An 11,292-nucleotide genomic window follows, 5' to 3' on the forward strand; every position below is an offset into this window, starting at 1 on the left:
TCCACTCAAGATCCTTAGCTACCCTTAGTGTCGGCAATAGAAATTCTACCGGCAGTATGGCATCAAGACCATAAACAATGTTAAAGGGTGTAACATTTAAAGCTGTTTTGAATGAAAATCTATAAGTCCATAGAGCAGCATGGAGATTCATTTCCCAATTTGTTTGTTCTGAACTAACCACTTTAGTCAATACCGAGCTAAGAATTTTATTCGTATGCTCAGCTTGTCCATTTGCTTGTGGGTGATAGGGAGCTAATTTGTTATGGATGACCATAAATTTATTGAGTAGTTACTCAATTACCTCATTGAGGAAATGAGTTCCCCTATCATTGACAATCTCTATTGGCAGTCCATGTCTTGTAAACACGTACTCATATAAGAATGCGGCTGTGGTTCTGGTATCATTCTTTTGAGTTGCTTTAGCCTCGGCCCACTTGGTCAAATAGTCCGTAGCTACAATGATATATTGAGCTTGGGTTCTATAAGCAGGTGGTTGTATTGACCCAAAAAAATCTATACCTCATTTTGCAAAAGCTCTTGCCCCCATCATTGGTCTTAAGGGCATGCTATCTACACGGGTTGACATTTTTGCTCATTGAAATGCATCACATCTTCGAACATATTCTTTGGCATCCACAAAAAGTGTTGGCCACCATATGCCTACCATTAAGATTGCTCTTGCGGTGGTCTCACTAGAGAAGTGACCTTCAGCTAATCCAGCACGTACTTGTTCTATAATGGGAATATATTCGTCTTCATTTGCATAAAGACGCAAGGGTTGATCCTTACCTCTCCGATACAATTGGTTTCCAATAAGAGCATAGTCTCTTGATTCCATTTCAATTGCTCTCTGAAGGTGTTTACTCATATCCTCAGGAAATGTTCGGCTTGATAAGTAAGTAACTAGATAGTTACTTACTCCACTTAGGAATAAGTGATATTTGGAACAATGTCACATGAGGTATGGGTGCTTGTTTTTGACATTGAGGACAATTTTTCACAAAATAATGAACATCATTTCTCATAGTTGGCCAAAATACTCCAAGTCTCAAGATCCGTCGCGTAGTTTGGTCTTCCGCAAAGTAAAGTCCTACTATGATAATATGTGCTTGACTTAGGTATTGGTTTTTCTCCTCAAGGGTAATGCATAAAAGCAATATTGCATCTCGATTTCTTTTGTACAACCTTCCAGCTAGTAATTGATACATAGCCGAATGCTCAATTAATCCGTTTGTAATAGGAAGTGGTATTTGCGAATCCACTTGAGCTATGGTCATCAAGGATACCATATTTTCCTACCATGGAGGTATCATTTCCACAAAGAACAGATATGCATCTGGTAGATCATCATCTACTCCTTGAGTGGTTCTCCTGAAACAATCCTTGACAAATGATCTGCTCTTTGATGAAGAGTGTCCTTTTTACAACTACAGTGAAATCAAATTCCAAAAGAATGATGAACCATCTCACTATTCTTCCTGTGTTGCATGGCTTGTTGACCAAGTACAATAAGTCTTGGTGGTCCACAAAGAACACAAATATATTTGCTAATAGGTAATGTCTATACTTTTTGATGACATAGATAATTTCTAATCCTTCTCTTTCGGTGGTTGTATAGTTTTTCTATGCCATATTCAATTGTCGGCTAGCCTAAGAAATAGAAAAATCACTTTTCCCGTCTCCTGGTTGAGCTAGTATGCACCCGATGGAAAAATTGGAAGCATCTACATGTATGTGGAATATCTTATTCCAATTTGGTGCTTTTAATATTAGGCTTAAGCTTCATGAAGGATTCTTCGCACTCATCAATCTATTCAAAGTGTGTAATCAAGCTATACATGGGTTTTGCAATTATAGTGTACATGTAAATGAATCATCTGTAATGTTCACAATGTCCCATGAAGGCGTGAATCCCCTTGACTGTTGTCGGTCTAGGCAAATCAACAATAACATGAATTTTATACATATCAGTAGCTATGCCATTTTTAGACACTTTATGTCCAAGAATTTTTCCTTGTCTACCCATAAATATGCACTTTTTAGGATTTAAGCAAATTCTATAAAGTCCACATTTTTCGAATACCTTTTTGAGGTGTTCAAAATGATCAGCCCGGATTGATGAATGTACATATAGATCATCCATATATACTTCTAAAAAATTCCAAAGATATTCTTTAAAAGCATGGCTCATCAAATTTTAAAAGGTAGCAAGAGCATTAGTTAACCCAAAAGGCATAACCCGATAGGTAAAAATACCCCATTCAGTTGCAAAGGCAGTTTTATGACGATCATTGGGATCAACCAAAAGTTGATTATATCCCAAAAATCCATCTTAAGGGCTGTAAGCTTCTTTTCTTGCAACTCGTTCTAAAACATGCTCAGTGATTGAAAGAGGAAATTTGTCTCTAATGGTAGCTGCATTCACTTTATTGAGATTGACACACACCCTTAATTTTTTTTTTCTTGGGTACTACTACAATTGGAGAAATCCAATCTGTGTGTTCAATTACATAAATGAATTCGGCTTCCTTTAGCTTTTCAATCTCTTCTTTGATCTTCTTGGCAAATGTCTCATTATATGTGTATGGCCTTTGTCTGCTTGGTTTATCATCATCTCTCATGGGTATGGTATGTTCACAGATTTCTGGATCAACTCCCTTGAGATCCTTATAAGACCAAGCAAAGATATCTCGGTATTCTTTCTTCAAGCTTAACAAAAGATCTTCTTCTTCTTTCATCAAATCATTTGCAATGTAGGCAGGTCTAGGCTCTTCTCCTGGTTCGGCCATATCTATCTTTTTTGCGTTTTCAGGTCCTTCGTAGGACTCACCCTGTTTTCGTAGTTCCTTGACAAGTTGTTCGACTATGATTTTTCGATCTTGGAGAGTATATTTCTTGTAATCGGACGGAACACTCGTTACATCTTTACCATCCCCTTCAGTGGTTTCCATTTTAGTTGTATATATCTCCTTTATAGTTTTTTTCAACTCTTGATATTTCTTTTTTCGCTGAACGCATGTCATGGTTGAATCCTTGTCCTGGTATTTTGGTTTTGCTTGAGTTTCTTTTCTCGTTTTCTTTAATGTTTTGGATTCTTTCTATTTTTCATTTGAAGGATATCTACCAGTGATTTTGTCTTTGACACAATCATGTACATCTATCTGCATCAGAAATTGTGTTCTACTGGAGACTGATGGAATACGTCTAGCTTTCAAGTTTCTTTTCTTCTATACCATTTCTGTTTCTCGGTCTTTGGGTTGGAAAGTCAAAAATCTTTTTCTCTCCTTCTTTCATGAGTAGCTTATCTCTGACATGTTCTTTTTCCGACCCCGAATCATCTGAGGTAGCTGAGTGTCCTTCTAACTCATCTGTTGTATCATAGTAGAGGTCTGAAAAGACTTGTTGAGCTTTCATCAAGTCCTTGGATTCGTGAATTTCGTCTTCAATGTGAAGTGTTGAGATCATTTGGATGGGAATTATGGCATAGCCGTCCTCATTGCAAAATTGAGGAGGCATAGATGTATTTACACATACATCCATTGTCACTAAGATTTGAGTCCACTCAAATGGCTCAAACAAATGCTCTGGAAAAGGTTCAAGTACATACGCTTCGTTTGTGCAATCCCTTTCCAAGATACAGTCTTGTCATTTTAAACTCCCATTTTTAAAGGCTCCACACATCCAAATAGGTGTGTCTTTGTTCAACCAAGATGGAAGCTTAGTTTCAGCCAAAGAGACTGATCAAATTCTTGTATGGGTGTTTGCATGACATCTCTATAAGTGTGATCTTTTAGATTAACCCTCGTTATTGATCCCACTTGCTTCAAGTATAGATAATTGTTTTCCCAATCCTGGATGAGTTGTACTTGTCGCATGAAAGGTCTTCACAAGATGATTTCGTAATTAAGTTTCTTTCCAAAGTCTACGATGGCAAAAGTGTGTTGATATTCAATCCCACAAGAATTAACTATCACTTTTTCAAGCAGTTCTAAGGGTCTTTCAAAGGGTCTTTCAATGTATCCATCAACCAATTGCAAATTCATTTGAGTTTGTCTAATGGCTGGTTGTTCCCATGATTCTCATACTACTTTCGTGGCTTTGGCTATGCCTACCCCACTATACAGTATTGCCATGGTTTCTATATTATTATACTTCACTGAAAGGGTTGTGTTTCCTTCTTCCCCTTCGTAGTATTCTCTGACTTTGTTCATTGGAACATGTCTAATCTCTTTGGTATCCATTTCATGTTTCAATTTTTTCAATTTTTTTGAGATTAGCCTTGTTACCCCACCTTCTCCAAAGTTTTATGTAGATCATTTCATAAATATGGTTTGATTTTTAACAGTTCTCCTAAAGTAACAGTGCATTGGATGGGTATAGACATGATTGAATGGATGTTGTCTACCTCTAGGGTCTGTCCGCTCTTTTTATCTGAGTGGTTTTACACACTAGGATTCATCATCGTTACCTCCCAAGTAAGAGGGTAGTGTTTTCAAGGTCAATGGTTTCAACATTCCTGAAGCTTCACATACGCAATCCCCATACAACGATTATACATCCATATCCAAATCAGGAGGTAGATTGTCTAACCAAACTTCCTCTATAGGGGTTGACTTCAAAGTTAGGCTCCCATCATTAATCCCTCTAACTTTTTTCCATAAGTGTCCTGGCCAGTCTTCTTCTACGAATGGAATTCCGTCTGAGGCATCTTCGTTGTCCGGCACTATAAGTTCTGTCTCTTTGGTTTCAAGATGGGGTTCTACCACCACTTCGGATTTTTCTTTATTGGTTCCTACCACAAGCTCCTCAGGTTTTGCCATACTCTTGAGCTTTGATTTTTGTTTTTCCAGCATCTCTTGAGTGATTCTTACCAAATTTTGATAAGCTTCAAGCTTAGCTGCTTCCATGTCTGGAGAAGGATAGTTTTTCCATTTGTTTTTCATGTTTTGGCATGCTTTAAGTCCCGCTTGGTAAGCTTCCAAAGTTGCATTAATAGGCTCAAAAATTTTGTCTACCAAAATTGATCCTCCAGATTTCACGATGGTTTCCTTGATTTCGCTTCCAGTTTCTCTTGGAATCGTTTCTTTGTGTTCTCCTCGATTTCAGTCCTTTGTTTCTGTTTTCTCATCTCATACCTTTTACTTTTGCTTCTTTTAAAGAGAAAATTTTAGTATTCTCCGAATCATCAGAGGAGTTATGTTTCTTTTTCTTAGCCTGTGCTCTGGTGATTACCTTGATCGGTTCACTCTTCGATGAGCTACTAGGTATCACTCATGGTTGGTCCATTTATCCTCGATTGCACACCATTTCTACGGCCTAATTGGTTGTCCCTGTTGAGGTATCCCTTGCCTTGGTTCCCTCATAGGTGCTTTTTGCATGTTATTCATCATGTCATTCATCCTTTTGAGCATGTCTTCTATGGCTGAAAGCGGTGCTACAACAACCATTCCCACTTGTGCTGGTTTGGTGGATGATGTTTTTTCGTTTTGGTTATCCTTAGGGACATCTTCTTCGCTGAAAATATCACAATTGTCTCCTAAGTCAATAGCATCTGACATACATTTTTCTAGGGTTGTATGCTTCTTGCTATACAATATACCATAAAGTTCTTTGTTTAGCAATCCCTCTATTTACTACTTTGTTATGAGTCAATAACCTAACTCGTATAAAATGAGGATGACAACCACCCTACTTTTATGATGTTTGCCACATAGGCCGTACAGTTTTAGGGTTTTACTGCCACATCATCTTTCGCAAAAAATTAGGAACACTTCAAGTTTTGGTCACTTTTGTCCACAGTAAGAGTACCTTCCTTCTCTACTTTCATGCCACATCATCACATCTGTAACACGACACGTGGAAGGACTACAACAGGTATCAAGACCATTGCCAAGTGGTCTTCTTGTGCGGGAGGACTTAGAATATCATAAGTATCTTATTTGTAGAAACTACTTTAGATTTATCGGCTTGTCCGACCAGAGGTGTTACATCTCCCTCAAGGGTAGCAAGAGAAACAGTAATGACGGCGGATGTATCTTTCAGAGATGCATTTAAGGCTTGAAGGTGTTGAGACCATTGTTGAGAGGGCTTCCATAATTATATCCGGAGTGGCATGGTGCTGCGAAGGTCATCTTCTGTATGGATGACCTGATCTTGGGAGGGCGAGGAAGCCAAAGCCAGGCCGTCTTGGTGTGCACACAAATTAGCAGATTCTGCTGCCTAACCAGGTCTAGAAGTCTAGGGAGTTTTTGACGACAAACTGGTTGTAGCTCATTTTGATGATATTGTGAGTTGCAGCACTGAGCTCACACATGTTGTAGGAGCAAGAAGAGGGTCAGTTGACAAGAACAGGAATGAAGAATGGATTCATGCATTGAGCTGCTTAGAACACTCAAGAGGGTAGGGTGTATCATCTCCGGTTTGGTATCATCTTTTTTTGTTTACAAGCCTCTGTTGGACCCCTAGCCGCCTCAAGTGCCCTTGAGGGCAACTGTATTCTTTTCGAGTTAATATAAATTCTCTCAACTCACAATTGCAAAAAAAAAAAAGAGCACGTGGAATAAAACTCACTAACATTTTAAGTACCTAGCGAGATCCGGCTCTTATTATCACGTGTGACATTGTGTCTTCGTCTTGTGCGCAGCGTCCTGAGCTCAAAACCTCGCGGGATATACCTTCTCTTTCTTCTCTGTCGTGAGTCCTTCTCGGACGGTTCTGTGCCTGGAACCCTAACACTCGCTTGATCGCTCGCAAGCTGTGTGGGGAATAATATTTTCGCTTTCTCTCCATCGCTTGCAAGCTTATTGCGAAGGAGCGGCCATGGCGCAAGCCGTGGATCGTGCAGGCACGGGATCCGCAACTATTACACTTCAGGAAACTCCACCGTCCCCTCCGCCTGCCACTGTGGTTGCCCCCTCGGCGCCCCAGGTCCTCACATTACGGCTCGCCCCTCGCAGAAAGAAGACCGTCTCATGGCAGGATGGGACCGTTGACAACGAGTTCCTTAACAGGCGCAGCTCTAAGAAGTGTTGTATTTTCCACAAGGAAAAACCTTTTGATGAAGATAGCAGTGATGCTGAAGATGAACATGATGATGACTGTGCTCATGCCAAGGGCAAGGAGGCATGTGACGATTCGCAAAATCCTGGTGGTGCAGAGGGCCCTTCATTTACAGATTGTACCTCACACAACCATTGTGTATAGTCTCTTGGCACTGTACCTCATCTGGGAGTGTGAAATTTGAGAAAGCTTTGCCATAATGTGGAGGTTTGGTTGATTTCGATTCTTCATGTATTATAGGGTTTTCGCCGGCGGTGGGCACACCCCCCATCTGCTGGATCACAATTCTATTCAGCAGGGCTATATTTTCCGAGTTATGAACTTGTAATGTACGGTGAGGAAATGGACCTTTGCATGTAATTCCCACAAAGCTCAGAATGCTGACGTTTCCACACATGGTGCCAAGACAGGAAAGGCAAAGTGCAGCATTTTCTGTGCCATGGCATTCTTTGGGATGAGATATGGATAATTTGTGCACTTCCATCATAATTCAGGTATGTAAGCATCTAGGGACTTGTTTGGGCTGTTTTGCGATTGTGTGTGTACTAGTTGTTTCTTGCTGCTTGGATGAGGCTTTTTTGTGTTGTCTCTCTCAGGTGGGCTCTTCCCTTGGCTTTCTTGCTAAGAAGTTCTTAATCTCTTTAAAGGGGCTTGCTTGTGCGCAACTGGACGGTCATGTGTTCGTGGGTACATGACAATCTCAGTTTGCCAGGCATCATATTCTGTTGTTAGGTGTCCTTTTTGTTGGTACTCCTCAACAACCTAGTGGTGCTTTTGTTTCTTAATTGCATTTCTGTTTACCTTGTTGGATAGCATTCTATTGAGTCTTATAAGCAGTAGCACTAGGGTTTCTGTAGAGTTTTCACGCTTGCTGGGACTGTTGTGAGCACCGATTTATTGAATACTATGATGACAATGTTTGGTGACATATCAAAGTTCAAAACCATTATGGTAGTTTAAGATATCACTTTCATATTGTGACCATTGAATACTCCTTTCTTGTGAGAGTCCCTTGCATCATGTAATCAATTGTATGTGCGTCAATCTTGGCGTGCGCATAGTAGTAAGGATTGCATAACTTTGACATTGAATATACAGTTAAAACTTCTTGGACACCATTAAGATTTTGGCATATGTATAGTGTGAGCTAAGAGTTTCTCATTTAAGGCTTTTGGGTTGTTAGGCCTTAGTTCTCGGCGTATGTGGCACTGCTGGGGGTATTGCTGTAGCATTGCTTTGACTTTTACTACAAAAGTGTGGCCTTCATTAATGCTTGCTTTTGTTGAATTTTTTTTTTTGTGGAAAATTTGGTGCTTCAACTGAGAGAGAGAGAGAGAGAGAGAGAGAGAGAGAGAGAGAGGTTCTTCTCAAGTGCGTGCACTGTAGCAAGTTAAATTGACTGGTTTCATCAACTTGAGCAGGTATACGTTGGTTGCTTTCTACTCGGTTGACCTTTAATATTTGCTTTCTTTTCGTTGCTGCTGAGAATATCCTGCTTGCAACTGTATACATGTCCCAACTATGTAGTGAAAGCCTGTTCTGTAAAGGAGTTGCCTATGTTATGATTGGAATAACGATCACTGGGATCAATTGCCTCAAATCTTTGTTGAAATTGCACAGAGCAAGTACTATTGTTACCTTTGTCCCTCTTGAAGGCTATGCCCAACCTAAACACCGTTGAATTGTAAACATAGTGATCACGGTCAATGAAACCGGCGCGTAGGGCGGTAGACGTAGGCTTTCACTTGAAACTTTACTTTAGACTTTAGGACACAAAGGAACTTCACGAATAAGATTGTGACTAGAATTCATTACTTAAAAGGCATTTCACGACTTGGTAGCTAGAGCGCTCCCAAGCAGACAGCAACACTCGTTGGTCTCAAAGATTGTCGTCCCTTTCGGTATTTCTTTGTTTTTAATATACTCGAGAAAAACTTGTAAACTTCTAGAAGCTGTCCCACTTTTATCAGGTTGAGATTCTTCTACTCTAACCGACTTTGGCAACATAACCACAGTAGAAATATTTTGGACAAAATCCCAAGTAAACATAGACTTTCCACGCACTTCAGAGCACTTTACAAAACTTGGCGAGAAATTATAGCTCGTTGAGTTCTCTGTTTTACGCTCCGAGGCGCGTGCCGATCACTTCTATGGATAGCCCTTCAACTCCACTTGTAGGGTCGTTTGCCCTTTGAATTAAACGAGATTCCTCGCGGGAAATCTCTCTAAATTGTCTTGTAGAAGCACCCAATGCTTTCTTGAGGCTCCCTAACAAAATAAACGATCCAAACGCTTCCACCTAACCCACACCAAGTTGTCCAAACTTGTTCGTGTAGCTAGAGTGCTCCCAAGCAGATAGCGACACCTTGTTGGCCCCAAAGATTGGCGCCCCTTTTGGTATTTCTTTATTCTTAATATACTTGAGAAAAACTTGTAAACTATTACAAGTTCTCACTTTTATCGAGCTGAAATTCCTCTACTCTAGCTCGATTTTGGCAACATAACCACAATAGAAGTCTCCACGAACAAAATCCCAAGTAAACATTGACTTTCCACGCACTTTAGAGCACTTTACAAAATCTGGTTAGAAATTACAGCTCGTTGAATTCTTTGTTTTGTGCTTCGAGTCGCGTGTCGATCACTTCTGTGGATAGCCATCGAGCTCTTGCACGTGTAGGGTCACTTGCTCCTTGAATTAGATGAGATTTTTTGTGGGGAATCTCTTTAAATTGTCATATACAAGCACCCAATGCTTTTCCGAGGCTCCCTTAGCAAAATAAACAATCCAAACGCTTCCACCTAACCTTTATCAAGCTGTCCAAACCTGTCCATGGTTGTAATTGCAAGTTTTTGATCCAATTTCGCCAGCATAACGGCGCAAAACTCCATGTAGGTCAAAAGTACATGTCAAGGACACTTTTCCTCCCGATATGGAAGCTTTTAAGTGAGCTGCAGGTCAATTTTAGCATGTTGCAATTTTTTGTTTTGCCACTGTTAGGTGTCTACTGTGTTGTAGATGCATTCCAAGGCCTTCCTGAAGCTCCCCTGGCGATTCCCTGCAGTTTGGGTACAAAACCCTAAACCTGCAAAAAAAACACAGCAAACTGTAATTCTCTGTTTTGGATCGTTTCGAGCGGAGCGAGCATGCCTATGTGTCTCTCAGGTGCTCCCGTCCACAAATAGGACAGTTCCCTTGTATATCGGACTAATCCCCTCTTCATGCAGATTGGGAAAGCTGCTTAGGAGCTGCCATGTGTCTAGATTGCCTCTTTCGAGTTAATTCCCTAGTACCCACCAACTTATAAGTGTAGCTGGGGCTTAAATGACTTTGAACTGAGCCTAGACACCCTTTTACTGCTCGGATTTCAGTGTCGGTTGGCCCGACCAACTCGTGGTGACCTCCCCTTCTTGATTGCGGGTGAAACTCTCGATCGTTGGCCGTTTCACATTGGCCATACAATGTCTGGCCATTTGAAACTTCAAAAAGAGGGTCTAAAAAATTAAACAAAAATCATCGAAAAGAAAGCAACAACTCAAGTTAGAAATTGCCACGTCCTCGTGATAGTCAAATATTGAGAATGAAGGGCCCATCGGACATGATTGCTGAGCTACAGACTGAAGCATTCATGGCACCAGCCTTTTTGTTGTGATTTTAACCTGGTCGACACATATACCAACATGGATAGTAGAATGTCTACCTAATTCGTGACAAATCAAGTTCCCCTTGCTTTCACTGCTAAACAAGGGTCATAGCTAGGAGAAACACGACATTTTCTCACATTGCTTCAATGCGGGGTTCTATGGCATGCTTCCAACATAAAAGTATCCAAATGTGGGCAAAGCTTGTGGTTGCCTTGAGCATGAGCAAGGCTCCCTCCATCATTAGATAGGACCAAACCCTACTGGCATTACCATGATGAGGTAAGAGGCAGGGACCTTCATTTTACACGTAGAGCAGGAGGGAGGAGCTGTCTCATTTTACGAGTTAGTAGGGTTGTGGGCTTTGGCTTGTGTAAGGGTCAGGTTTCTTAGGCCACATTGCATTACCATAGCCATTAGTTTCTTTGGTTTCTTAGCGCTCAGTTTGCATGGTCAAACTGTGGGTTCCTAGAGAGCTGCTGAGAGTGCTTCTTGGACTTTACTAGAGAGAGGTAGTGCTCAATCTATGGCAAGCAGATCTGGTATGCGGTGGAGGTCTTGCAATCAGCTATGAGGCAGTGGTAGAGGAGGGAG

At 40.7% G+C, this 11,292-nt stretch overlaps 1 protein-coding gene across 2 annotated transcripts; it reads left to right on the top strand.

The window, feature by feature from the left end:
• Positions 1 to 6,632: 6,632 nt before the first annotated feature.
• Positions 6,633 to 7,987, top strand: INH3 (inhibitor-3). 2 transcript variants are annotated; one of them, XM_086524840.1, is made up of 4 exons: positions 6,633 to 7,197; positions 7,300 to 7,393; positions 7,519 to 7,553; positions 7,656 to 7,987. In XM_086524840.1, exons 1-4 carry the CDS (start codon positions 6,820 to 6,822, stop codon positions 7,752 to 7,754), a joined length of 606 nt encoding a protein of 201 aa, XP_086380966.1. In that variant the 5' UTR covers positions 6,633 to 6,819; the 3' UTR covers positions 7,755 to 7,987. The 2 variants fall into 2 exon arrangements, with proteins under 2 accessions (XP_086380966.1, XP_086380965.1); XM_086524839.1 differs by having other exon boundaries at positions 6,634 to 7,197; positions 7,470 to 7,553.
• The last annotated feature ends 3,305 nt before the right edge of the window (positions 7,988 to 11,292 follow it).

The sequence above is a fragment of the Adiantum capillus-veneris genome, chromosome 12, assembly GCF_014529385.1.
Source record: "Adiantum capillus-veneris isolate H3 chromosome 12, ASM1452938v2, whole genome shotgun sequence".
NCBI lineage: Eukaryota > Viridiplantae > Streptophyta > Polypodiopsida > Polypodiales > Pteridaceae > Adiantum > Adiantum capillus-veneris.